This window comes from Aspergillus viridinutans, assembly GCF_018404265.1.
Source record: "Aspergillus viridinutans IFM 47045 DNA, scaffold_1, whole genome shotgun sequence".
In the NCBI taxonomy this organism is placed as follows: domain Eukaryota; kingdom Fungi; phylum Ascomycota; class Eurotiomycetes; order Eurotiales; family Aspergillaceae; genus Aspergillus; species Aspergillus viridinutans.
The window spans coordinates 2,235,509-2,248,738 of record NW_025091217.1 but is presented as its reverse complement, the minus strand read 5'-3'; the positions used below and the strand labels follow the sequence as shown (position 1 = coordinate 2,248,738).

Below are 13,230 nucleotides of genomic sequence, written 5' to 3'. Positions count from 1 at the left end.
GTAGAAAAGAAATGTTCACGGCAGTTGCAGCGCATTCCTGTCGCCAGACAAACCGGTAATTGTGCAAGTCGTAAAAGAGTAACGAACCTAGACAACTATGGGAGCAATATGTCCGTACACGAAGAAAACACATGAGAGGACAAAGACAAACTCAGGGGGTATCACGAAGAAAGGGGAAATGCTGAAATGCTCGCGTGGATGAGTGAGAGCGATGAGATGTGGGAAGCCCAAAAAAAGGAGTAAGGATAAAATAATTTGCCCGACCAGTCAACCAGTTATACAAAGCTCCAGCCCAACGCCGATAAAGGAAAGCAGAAATCGACTGAACCATCCGTCCCATAACAGGGGGAAAAGATGTGACAACAAGAGACAAAAGAAGAATGACGAACTAGCTAAGGCTGGAACCTTAACCGGAACTGTCTTCCCCTGCCTTCTTCTCGGACCTTGTAGAGAAAGCGAGCGATAGCTTCCTGCTCGGCCAGCGCGGCGCTGTTGAAATGCTTGCGGACGGCTGTCGCCAGCTGGGTCTTGCTCACACGGCCCTGGCCGATGGTGCGATTCAGTGTGGTTTTTCCTTCCGGTGGTCCGAGTCCGTATTCTTTGCGATGGTGGGTACGGCCCGAGAGAGAATGGCTTGTGATGCCGTTTGTGCCATTCGTTTCATTTTGCTGCTGGAGCTTAGCACGTTGGGCGGCGATGGAGGTGGGAGACAGGAGGCCGATGCCTTGAGAGAGAAGGATGCGGGAATAGTCGCTGGAGAAGGCGCTGGGGCAGGAGAGTTTGTAGGCGTGGCGATAGGAGTGGAGGAAATCGAGGGACAATTCGGACCATTGGATCTGCGCCAGGTAGTCACAGGTCAGCAGGTTGATTAAGACTCTGATGGACAAGACAATTTGCGATGATACCTTGGGCAGGTCGTCTGCCTGGTCGCCTGGATTGGCGGGGGCACTGGTGACGTTCGCAACGGCTGCAGAGACCTTGGCCTCCCGACTAGAGCCGGAGCTCAGCGCCAACGAGGCTCCGGCCACCTTGCGGCCCTTTGCAGTCGTTGACTTTTGCTCTCGCGTGCCATTGGATGCTTCCGATCGAGAGTCATCCTGGACACCTGCGGGTCGCTGTCGCGGGGGAGCCATTTGGGGGGAAGAGAAGAAATGAGGGAGGAGAAAGGAGATTGTACGGGAACGAAGATGTCGACTGATTGAGCTATGGACAAGCGAAACGAGCTTGTCTTCAGGACAATCATAGAACGCAACCGAGGATCATGCTAGAACGTCAACAAAAGCAAACCATCATCATTGCGTAGGGTCGTTTCTGGGCGATAAAAAGAATGAACAGGAACCACTTCGGCTCTGACGCCGGGCGGCGACACGCGGCAGAATACCGAGGCGCGACATATCTGGCTGTTTTAGGCTTAGTAGCTGAGGGTTAGTGACGGCATCAGCCCTAATTATGTGATTCATCGATAGTCACCATGAGCATATTGAGAGTAAATATGAAGTGTCAGATTCAATCTGTCGCATTGCGAACAGTGATCAGCGGTGGAGTTGATCCTAAGAGAAAGTTGGAGCATAAGACATAAGATTGAGAGAGTTGTGGGCATGACCCCAGCTGAAGCTGATGATTAGGGCTTTGTTCAGGCGCACGTGAAGTGGCGCTGTCTTGGGCTTGGAGTATCATTCTTGTTCATCAAGAAGTTGGGAGGGACTAAATGTCTACAGAGAGGTGTACGCATGGACTTGCAATTTCAATCTGTAGCAAAAGCACGGCAGTCGACCGCTCATTGTGACGTGGTGTACCGCATCGATATGAAGGCTCGATCGGTTTTCGTGACTTGCGGTGGTGCCTGATGAGTTGATAATGTCGAAACCTGTTGCTCACCGCTATCTTTGCGTTTGCTTCGGATCCCCAAAGAGAAGGTCAAGACGAGAAACAGAAGGTCAATTTGGTGGAACGTGGTGCCTCGAATCAATGAGTCATTTCTCGCAAATCGGGGAGCGCGAATTCAGACACTGACTTAGGAAAGTCCATCCCCTGAATCCGGAATAGTTACATGATTACCTAGAATGGTAAGCTCAGGTAGCCTACGGAGAGAACAGGATTGGACCCCAGTACACAGCCTAAGTAGCTCTTGCTAGCGGAGAACTACCGGTTGACAATAAATTTCATCGACCACGGAGATTGCCTCAGACCACCACGGGATCGGGACAGACTCGGCAAGTCAAGAAAATTTTTCGAAGACAATCTCGGGAAGAACATGCCGGAGGAATACCGTAGAGGACTAGAACAGAATTGTTTAGTCTTACTCTCCAGTCTGAAGAGGGAAAAGAGATGGGGAAAATTTCCTCTTCACCGAGGGAGTCGCTGACAGCCTCCATCTTTTTCCTTTCCTATGTTCGGCTAGTCTAAAAATGGAGTAGTGGTCTCGAAAACGGTACGATATGGAAAATAAAATACGGCATGTGGACTGGAACTCTCTCCAGGTACTGCGGAGAGGGAGACCCTTCCAAATTTGGTAGTTGCATTCGCAATTCGCCCCAGCCCGGGAAAGGACCGGCTTCTCCCCGAAATCGTCCGATCCCAGCTGAGCTGGCTTTGGATCTGTGATCTCGTTGGTTGATTCAAGTATTAAAGTAAATCGTAATAATACTCAATCCTACTTTGCTACAATTCTTTCAAGTGCTAGGGAGGTACACTGCTGCAGGCTACAGTGATATCAGTTTGCACTCTAATTTTCGCTCGTACCACTGATCAAGGATTCTGAAGCGGGAGATTGCCGTCTAGAAGGCCGCCACTTAGGTAGGCCCATGTCTCGACTCCTGGACTAGCCGCAAATCATTGACATGACGCAATATCCGGTCATTGTCCGGTCCCTTTCCCTTCTTGTCTGAGCGCCTGTACTTCTTGTACGGAGAAGACAATGCCCTTTTGTCACAGTATTTTTGATTATTTTTGATTGAGAAGAATCAAAATCATGCAATCCCAGGTTACCTGCAGCTCTGTAGCTCTGCAGCATGTGAACCCACAATCTAGAAGACATTTAATTAATCTGACGCTCAGTCTATTGTTGTCTAGACTGTCAGGTACAGATTAAACTAGAGGACTCGGCTTGTCTACCCCATACTCCATCAACACGCTACTCCGTACTGCTAGTAATCGAGCTCAATTCAGGGGATGCGGTGCTCTTCAAGCCAATGTCCGATAATTTCTGGAAATCAAAAAATCAATAGTGACTCGGCTCATTGTCGGAAAATTCCGGCGGAGGTGTAAACTGCTTTCAGGCGACGTGTCATCAGTGCCCATCGGTCCTTACTGCGGGTTGTACCTCGCTGGGACCCTGGTAGTTGCCAGCCGACCCTTTTGGTAAACTCCATGTCGTAGCAGACAAAATAATAAATGTCCATCACATGCAAATATATTTATCAAGCGTCAAATCCTAGTACTAAGGTATAATTTTACGGACTACCTACGGAGTATCCTTAACTTTATGCTTAGTCTTTTGGTATTACATAATGCGTTCCATGGGGTGGATGAACTCCGGGAGCATTAACTGCAGGGGGAAGGTCTAGCGGACGCGTTCGCCTCTCGCCTCATCTTTAGGGTCTCAGGAAGATGTACGTTATCTCTGTCGGATAATCTGAGCTTTGCTCCGCGTAATGTTCATCCAATGGACCCTTCTTCCACAGGACCAACCGACGAACTCCAGCTCAGATCATCGGTCTTAGCCGGAAATAAATTAAATCTATCAAGAGAATAATGACAAGATCTTGATCCTCCGAACTAAGAGGCGCTGGCAGAAACGAAATTATCCGCCCTGGGCTGACTGATAGGAAGAACGCAAGCTGTCTATTTCCACCAATTGGCACGGTGTCCGCCTCACTGTCTATTGCCGAAAACTACCTATCTAACCGCCTTAGTCATCATGTCCAGGCTTCGGAAGAACGGCCCCGCAACCTGGGGGCGGCTGCAAAGCCAGCGAAATCAGCGTGTTATCGTCTCTGCAGGCTAATTGGTTGAGCTTCTTGTTCCAGAAGCTGTGGGGACTATTTCTTTTTCACTTCGTCAGTCTCTTTTTTTGATTCGCTCAATTTCGAGCCTTGTGGGGCCAAGTGCGTGGCCCAAGTTGTCAAGAGCGTCGCTTTTGTACCCTTCCGCAATGGTTGTAAAATTACAAGCTATGGTTTTGCTGCAACTTTCAGCCAGAAGGCAGAGAGCAATCAGATCCTTGGATTCCCTCCAAGAGTTACGCCTTGTTGATAACACTGCCCAACTGGTAACTGATAAGCACCCTACCTTGACTTCTCAAGGGTTCGGTTATCCAGACAGAAACCTATCGAAGGACAGTTACCCCAATATGTTATCAATAACTTTGATGTAATAATCGACCATTCCCAATTCCGTGGCTCTTCCCCGGATTCCCGCCCCCGCATACAGTCGCCAAGCCATCAAAATGTCACTGTTGTTACGATTACGGAATGCGCAACGTTGCACTTCAGTTTCCTTTTCAGAAGTTGGAGTAAAATTGGTGATTGAGTGTAACCAAGGGGTTCGTGCTTGTCGCTTTTCCAGTTGAGACTCAGACAACAGGCACATAGGCACTGTCAATGTCTCATCTCTGACAACGAGAAGTCCAACCGCATGCTGCGATTGGCGATCGATCCGGGTCTTGCTCTCTCCTGAGCCTCGCTGACGCAAGCAGGTGTATCACCAAGTCTGCGCCAGAGAGCACGTCATGAACTTGCCGCCGGGCGATCCTCTTCTGAAAGTGATTACCTACATCTGAAGGAATAGAAACCGCTGATGTGTCGCACAATGAGACCATTACCAATAATATCTCAAGACCCATACCCAATTAGCGATGGAGTTTAAGTACTCGCCTGCTGCGATAACAACTGTCGTTCCCATTGGAGCTGCAGCAGCCGTGAGAACACCACTGGACGATCCGCCTCGTTTGATGTAGTGCGGGGTGGCTGGCAGGAGGATGGATCCTCTTCAGCTTCAGTGCTGAAGGATGAAGAGTGTCGTGGCTGATCTCTTGCTAACTGGTCACGTCAATTCGCGTTATCTTACCTTAATTTTTGGAGTGAGATAAGGAGGATCCATTTTGCAAGATGAAAAGGTGCTCTCGTGATGTATCTGGTCAACCGGAATCCCACCATATGGTCTCGTGCCTCGACCATTTACAAGATCATATTGATAACATCCATTATCAATAATGTTGACAGGGCTGGAGCATGTACGTGTATTATTATTGTGTCAGGTTGTCTGACATTTGCATTGGACCCCACCTCAGCAGAGTTAGGCAACACCAATGTAATGGTTAGTTATCTAATGATCTCCCCAAGGCGCCCCTCATCTATTCATCAATCTAAAAAGCTGTGGTCATTGGTCGGCAATTTATTTCCTGATAAAAAGTTCGTGAGATGTGCATAAACCAAATATGCGAGTCTGGCGACACTGGGGCTGGATTTTCTCAGCTACCAGTATGGACGCGCGTTGTTGGAGAGGCATGCTTTCTGCGGCATCAGAAGCTGCGACTGTCAGATGAAAGATTGAGGGGAAGAAGGTTCTCAAAAAATAGGATCATTGCTGTATATGGCGTTGCTGAAACGGAAAAGGATATCCGATCGACTTTACTAACCGAATTACCGAAAACATCCACCCCGGATTGATGTGCTCTTACTCCGCATCAATCCCGCACTGAACAATACTGAATACACATGTTGTCTGCTAATATATCGGGCTAAATAGATATAGAAGTCAAAAAATTCGTAGTGTGCAGCACGGTATCATTACTATAGTAGCCCATGAGTCCGATGTTCTGTTGAGGCCTTTTCGAGGTATGAATCTCCGGGCAACCCCATTTCGTTCCAAGTATATCTGTGGGCAGCCTCCGGCCTTTCGTCATGAAGTCAAGTAAATTATAGTACGAGACAGGTGATTCTTGTTGGGCCACTCGCTGCGCCGCGGCTCGAAGCCTCGAACAGCTTGAGAGGACGCATTTGCTTGGATCAATTTGAAAGTTAAGTGTGTCTGAAGGCATGATCCTTGGATTTGATCGGCGTTTGTCACTGATGACCGATGAGCCAAGTCATCTAGAAGGGAAGGACTAGCACCGCATCACGTAAGAACACGCTCATAGAAACTTTTCAAAAAGCTGAGAGTCTGAGGAAGTGGGGAGTAATGAAAATACGTATTCAATAATATCACAAACCCAGGCGCGTATTATCTAGGTCCTATGTTGTATGATCAGCCGTACTTGGCATTTAAGTAGTCATCACATAATACCATCACCAATTTAAGAGGGGAAAAGGAAAAGTAAAAATGGATAGTGTAGATCATCAACACAGATCAGGGCGGGGAAGATCTCCCCAGATATCCGCGTAAAGCCCAACATTTTCCCATAATGAGCGAATTAGGAAAGTGTACGAGAGTTGAGTCTTATGATCCTCAGCTCTCAATTTCCATCCCACTTTGAAGACCAAGCGGTAACCCCGTCACCATATCATTCCAGCTTGTGTTTTACCCTAGAAAAGGACTGAAATTCATACTAACCGAGAAATTGCGCCTTTCCCCCAAATGGATTACCCGATAAATCAAATGGTAAATTGATCAATTTTTCGGCCATTCAGAACTCGTTGCAGCAGCTCGTGACAGGGTCTTGTACCCGTCCACAAGCCAGCGAGCGATAAGGGCAACTTCTGTGGGATTTTTACCTCATGATTGTCAGTATAGGCAATTGCTATCTAGTCAATTAGCTCCCTCGGTCCGTCCAGTCTTCAGCTCGGCAAAATGCGGGAAATAGGCGCTTGATAGCAACTCCTGAGGTGGTACCTGCGTTCTACGCCCAGTCCTAGCTCTATCTAATCCACTTTGTGGATTCTAGGTTAGCAGCTCTGCAAGTAAAATGATCATCTAAACAGTGGGCAAAGGAAGGTCCACGAGGCCGAGAGAATCTTTCTGATAGGATAGACTCAGCTTTCTGCCAGTAGTGATCCACGATAGTAAAGACCTTGGTAGCTACCTAGCTGCCGAGCTTGTGCCGGAGGTTCCCATTGAACAAGGAAGCTGACCGCACCAGCTTCGATAAGAGAGACCAGTACAGAGTAGAACATCAGTGATCCATACTGCGCATGTCCATGCATAGATACTCACGGTCGACCACACAAAATACATTATGGACGGGAATAATTCTTGGCTGTACTGTCGTTGCCAGCTGATGCCGGCCCGGTTGCCGAGATGTTGCCATCACTATCAGGGGTTGACTCTCGTGCTTCACCCCACCATTCTCCATACCTCAACCCCCAACTCGGCAGCTTAAGTTACCACAACCATAGTGTGGGACCGGAGCTCACCTCAATTTTTACGGAATACAAATCACCCTGAGGCCACTACTTGAAAATTGCGAATTTATGTGCTCAAGTAGGACGTCTGGACAGACCTTCGGAGCATGGCTGAGAAGATTGCGAAAGAATTATTCAAATGCAATTGAAGATGCCACTCTTCCCCGGTCCATTCAATACCGTTGAAGCCAGCTGGACCCTACAGTCCAAAAAGCGATAATGCACTCATCCCAGTCGATAGCTGCCCCCTCTACCCAATGATACTGCTTGATCAACATGGAGTTCTCGCAGAGATCTACCACTAGGAAACAGCTCAGACGGCTTCGTGCATGTTGTCCAACTCCCTGGATTCGCAACCATCAGCTACTCGCTAAATTGCATCTTTGCCAAGCTGCTGGTCTACGGGGATTCGAGCCTTGCATACTCAGAATACAAGACCAATTGTTCCAATTATTGTTGCGTTTGAACTCACTTCTGCCTTGTGTAGGTGTGTAAAGTGCACTTCTTTAACATGCTCTCTTCCCGAATCTCCACGATCCAAATATGGCGACATATTGAGTAGATCTGGCGAAGCGGAGGTAGATATACTGCGAACTGATCTGGTGGCGCTTCTCACGGACACTTTCTGCCGGATATGGCAACACACCCTTGCGGCTGGGCGGAGGGACTTTCTGACCACATGTCCTTCTTTATCCTCTGGGGGCGCCTGTTTGTTGGTCTTTTGGAAGAACTACAGTACAGATACCCATGCTACAACGATCAATGCACGGTATATAGGTTCGATTGGCGTGCTTGCTACTTTAGATACTGAATAATACCAACCGCCGCAACATTAATATAGGAGAGCAGCGGCTATTTAGGGAACGGAGCGTACGGAGGGACTCCGCTTCAAAATCCTTGGGGCGTTCTTATCTGGTGCTGTATGAAGCCTAGGCCGGATGTCTCTCCAGGGTCTTGTCCAGAGTCCATCGCCCCAGAAAGGGGAAATAGACACTGAAATTTTGAAAGCTGATGAAACCTCATCCGGGGCAATGTATTCCGTGGATCTGGGGATTGCGGAGAAATGATTTCCGAATTCCCCTTGTTTTGCTGTAGGCTTTTTACACTATGATACAGAGTAGTAGTATCAATTGAGAATGAGATAGGTACTACCCCTCTAAAGTAGGGGCCACAAGGTGAAACGATGCAGGGTGATGGTGAATTACTAGTTCAGGGGTTGAGAAAATTATCTGGACCGCTTGTTTGGCTGCAGCAATGCCAGGGTGTCAAGCCTAAGGGACATTCATCTGCAGAGGATTATCAGAGGTAGCTGATAATGCATATGAATATGATGATTTCTCGTTGCTTAACCACACTGGTAAGGTAGAATTTGGCTTGTGTCATGGCTGAAACCAGTCATTCCCCAGTCCGAATATTGTAACAACCCTCGGCCAGTTTGTATTCCTTTGAGCCACGGCATTATGGAAACACTCTTGCCTCGGGCCTGTTGCTGTTCAATCCATATGATCTGTGGTCTGGATGACTATGAAGTATGGAGAAGTATATCGGGTGCCGTACTGCCGCCCGTACCCCTTTGGAATGGTGAGGCTAGATACACAAAGCATTCATTCCGGCTTATTTTCGTACTCCAACTCAGTCCGTGGATGTGGGCAGAACAGCCACATCTGGTGATGAATGATGAGGTATTGGGTCTCGCTCAGTCATCGTATGACTGTGCCAGATTGCATCTGCAATTTCTTGACACCTACGCAACCTATGATCGCTGCCATCCGTCACGCCGGGGGATGCTGTTGCTTTTCTATCCGACCTCTGCAATGCTTTGGCTGGCTACTTTCACTTATCTTTGGAACATCCCGTTATCCAACCATCGACTGCTGACGGGCGATCAGCTGGTCTGGACTGGGCGGTTCGCCAAGTTCCTCAGCTTCCCCGGTCCCCCAGACGTGAGACAGCAAATTTTGGGGGGAAGGGCTCAGGCAGCATGTAGGATGATAGGTACACGAGATATGGAATTCTTGGTGGTCGTCATCACCTCATTCCACCATCATCTCATCATCATCATCACGTCCCAAGGTAATTGAGTCATAGCTGATCCTTTTATCTATCAAAAGCGTTTTGACGCAACTGGAAGTTCTGGAGGGAGCATAATAATAACTCTTAGTCACCGTCCACTCTCAGCCTTCATATGATACCTTATTGTGGAAAAATGAGCTTATCACATGGATTAATTGACCCTTTTTATTGATGTACAGATGATCGCGGAATTATTTCAGTGCGCCCCGTCGCTACTACGTACTTAGATACCACCTAATGGCAAGCTAGTAGCTACTATGTATCTACTTATTGATCCCTCAGGTGTTTATCTGTTTGTTTACCTATCGAGGATAATTCTCTAGATTATCCGCGATAGCCGGAAGCACTGATGCTGAGTGTCAGATCTCAGACCACTAAGTGAGTGTCAAGTATCTACTCCGTAGTACTATTGTTATTGCTATCAAGCGTCGACCTATTCCACAGCCACCTCCGTATCTGTTATGAATATTACATGTATCGATTGGGTTACACCCCATAAATACTACGTACAGTCTTACCTGGCCGGCTGACTAACCATGGCTCTCCCTGTACTCTGTACGGGGCACGCACTTCTCCAGGTCACTTCTGCAATTTCTTCTCCGTAATCCCTATCAACCCTAGTCCGCCCCACATTCTGGGTTTTCCTCGCTGGAAGAGATACGTAAAAGGCTTTTTTACTTGTGCGTGGTCGAACCAGACTGACCAACCACTAAGATAGGCAACGATTAAGTACTCCGTGCAGGTCATCTCATAGCCATTCTGTCGCTGGCTAGAGAGAAGAGTTAGGAAATACAGTAGGCATAAAGGGGAAAAAGAAGATATTCGCAGATAATTTTCCCCAGGATATCCAAGAAAGGTTGAATGTCTGAAGGATTTTGTACAGTACTAGTGAGCAGAGCTGATTCGAGCACGTTTTTTTTTTTTTTTTTTTTTTTTTACTATCTCCATTTTTGATTTTCATTGCTATTATTTTCTTTTTTTCTTTTTTTTAACCCTTTCCTTTTTGCCGCCCCAAATTTTTGCACCCCACACAAAGTACGTCTTTTCCTTTTTCTTTTTCTTTTCTTTTTTTTACCTTTTTTTTTCTTGGTCTCCGATTCCGATAAACCCCCCTCCATTCTATACTCCCTTCTGCTTTTTCTCCCCTCCTGAGTCCATTTCTCTCTTCTTCCCCTCCATTCCTTATTATTCTCTTCCGGCTGTTCCTTTTTATTCCCCTTCTCTCTCCCCAGACCAACTTCTCCAGACTTTTCTTTCTCCTCATCTTTCTGTCGACTCTCGTCTCTTTGACCTCCCTACTCGGCTCAACACAAACTGTCAATCCCGGCTATCCTTCCGAATCCGGGTTCGCTATCACAACACAACAGACCTTCACTACATACCACACCCCTGTCGTCGGGCATCGTTGGTTTTGATTCTGTAGTAGAATCGAAATCCGTGTCAAGCGTCGTCATTCCGTCTCGCAAGGCTCGTGATACTCCTTGCGGTATTCTCGGGTTATCTCCCTTGCCAAGGTCGTCTCTGGGGCGCTATCGGCTGGGGATCGACTTCCCGGATTAGCCTGAACCCCTGTCGCGATCAGCGCAACTTGGCCTCGGCTTTTTCTATCCCTTAGGATCGTGTTAAATATTAGCACTGGTTCCCACTCCTCTTTGCTCTCTTCGGCATTGAACTAGGTCAAGCGTCACATGCCGCCACCAGCTTCCTCTATGGGGTTTTCCGATCTACTGAACCCTCAGAACCCAGAGTCAACTCCTTCTACACCTGCGAACAAGTCATCGGCTCCCTCCACCCCATCAACTGGACAGTCGAACTCAAACATGGCCTCCTCTGTTAGCCTGCTACCTCCCCTGATGAAGGGAGCCCGTCCGGCGAACGAAGAGCCCCGTCAGGATCTTCCTCGACCTTACAAATGTCCTCTGTGCGACCGCGCATTCCATCGTCTGGAGCATCAAACCAGACACATTCGCACACACACCGGTGAGAAGCCGCACGCCTGCCAGTTCCCAGGTTGCACAAAGCGCTTCAGTCGATCTGATGAACTCACACGCCACTCGAGAATCCATAACAATCCAAACTCGAGACGCAACAACAAGGCTCAGCACCTGGCCGCTGCCGCCGCCGCCGCAGCAGCAAATCAAGACAATGCCTTGGCCAGCAACGCTGCGTCAATGATGCCACCCCCCAGCAAACCCATCACACGATCTGCACCTGTCTCGCAGGTTGGCTCTCCTGATATCTCTCCCCCTCATTCTTTTTCCAATTATGCGGGTCACCTGAGATCGAATCTGGGACCTCATGCTCGCAACAGCGAGCGTGCATCTTCCGGCATGGACATCAATCTGCTGGCTACGGCAGCTTCTCAGGTCGAGCGTGATGAACATTATGGATTCCACAATGGCCCGCGCGGACATCATGTCTTTGGCTCGCGTCATCACAACAGCAACCGCCTCCCGTCGCTCTCGGCGTACGCTATCTCGCAAAATATGTCGCGCTCACACTCGCACGACGAGGACGATATGTACTCGCATCGCGTCAAGCGCTCGAGGCCCAATTCTCCCAACTCCACAGCGCCCTCTTCACCTACATTCTCTCACGACTCTCTTTCTCCTACCCCAGACCATACTCCGCTGGCGACGCCTGCTCACTCTCCGCGGTTAAGGCCCCTCGGCACCAGCGAGTTACAACTCCCTTCAATTCGTCACTTGTCACTTCATCATACACCCGCCTTGGCTCCAATGGAACCGCAGCCCGAGGGACCCAACTACTACAGTCCTACTCAGCCCCACGTTGGTCCTACCATCAGTGACATCATGTCGAAGCCGGACGGGACGCAGCGCAAACTCCCTGTTCCCCAGGTACCCAAGGTGGCCGTCCAGGACATGTTGAGTCCTGGCTTCACGTCAGTGTCGTCCTCGGCCAGTAATTCCGTCGCCGGCGGTGATTTGGCGGACCGTTTCTAGTCAGCCTGAGTCTACATGATAGCTCTCGTGTACAAAAAGCGGGTTTTCACTCATTCCAAATTTTCATGTGCTTCACGAAATGAATAGACTAGTGCATTTACAGGATGGTTTCTGGGCATGACAGGTGTCGGCTGGATGGTGTTTCTTCTCTATTTCTCTGATTTCTTGAATTTTCTTGCAGGGCATCACTACTCTATAGACCGGCGGATTTCGTTCTCTCTTAATCTTTCTTCTTCACTCCCCTTTTGCTTCTATCAACCATGTTTATCTGAAACTGGCTTTTCAGCCGTTATTCACTATGTTCTCCTCTCCAAGGCTACACCCTTTGTGTGAATAATATGAATCATACCATGCCAAACGTTTTCCTCTCCTTCCTTCCATTCTTCCATTGTGAAATAGATCCGAAATGGTACTGAAATGGGTAGCACCGTCTCGAAATCACGTTCATTCTCGCTCTATAGTCCGTAGGTCGCGCATCTTTCCGCTACGTACTCGATGAGGCCCCAATGCTGGACTGGCTAGCATGTGATTTCTATCGGAATCTGCATGTGATGAATCTCGAGCGAGCAGGGCCTCGAATTGTTCAAGTACGGTACCCAGGCTACCTTACGGGTCTAAAGCAGGAACCAGCCTATGAAATTCGGCCAAATTATCTCCGTCTCTCCGTTTGATTTGCATTCGGTTAGAGCTGGAGAGATCACTTACATGGTATCCTCCAAAGTACTCCGCTTGACTTCAATATTGAGACACGGGCTTACTGAAGTGCGATTGGTGCGTTCAGTCACGCCATGGTGATCATCCCATGTCCCATTCTAAGGTACTATCTAGGTCGTTATCATGGCTTTTTCAGAAAG

The 13,230-nt window shown here is 48.4% G+C and overlaps 2 protein-coding genes across 2 annotated transcripts; one reads left to right on the top strand and one right to left on the bottom strand.

Moving 5' to 3' along the window:
- Window positions 1–392: 392 nt before the first annotated feature.
- Aspvir_000663 (histone deacetylase complex subunit SAP30 Sin3-binding domain-containing protein) lies at window positions 393–1,133 on the bottom strand (the record flags this gene model as incomplete). The annotated part of the gene is made up of 2 exons (XM_043265798.1): window positions 393–836; window positions 906–1,133. 2 exons carry the CDS (start codon window positions 1,131–1,133, stop codon window positions 393–395), a joined length of 672 nt encoding a protein of 223 aa, XP_043121733.1.
- A 9,968-nt stretch (window positions 1,134–11,101) lies between these two features.
- On the top strand, window positions 11,102–12,376 carry Aspvir_000662 (C2H2-type zinc finger protein; the record flags this gene model as incomplete). Its single annotated transcript, XM_043265797.1, has 1 exon — window positions 11,102–12,376. One exon carries the CDS (start codon window positions 11,102–11,104, stop codon window positions 12,374–12,376), a length of 1,275 nt encoding a protein of 424 aa, XP_043121732.1.
- Window positions 12,377–13,230: the final 854 nt, after the last annotated feature.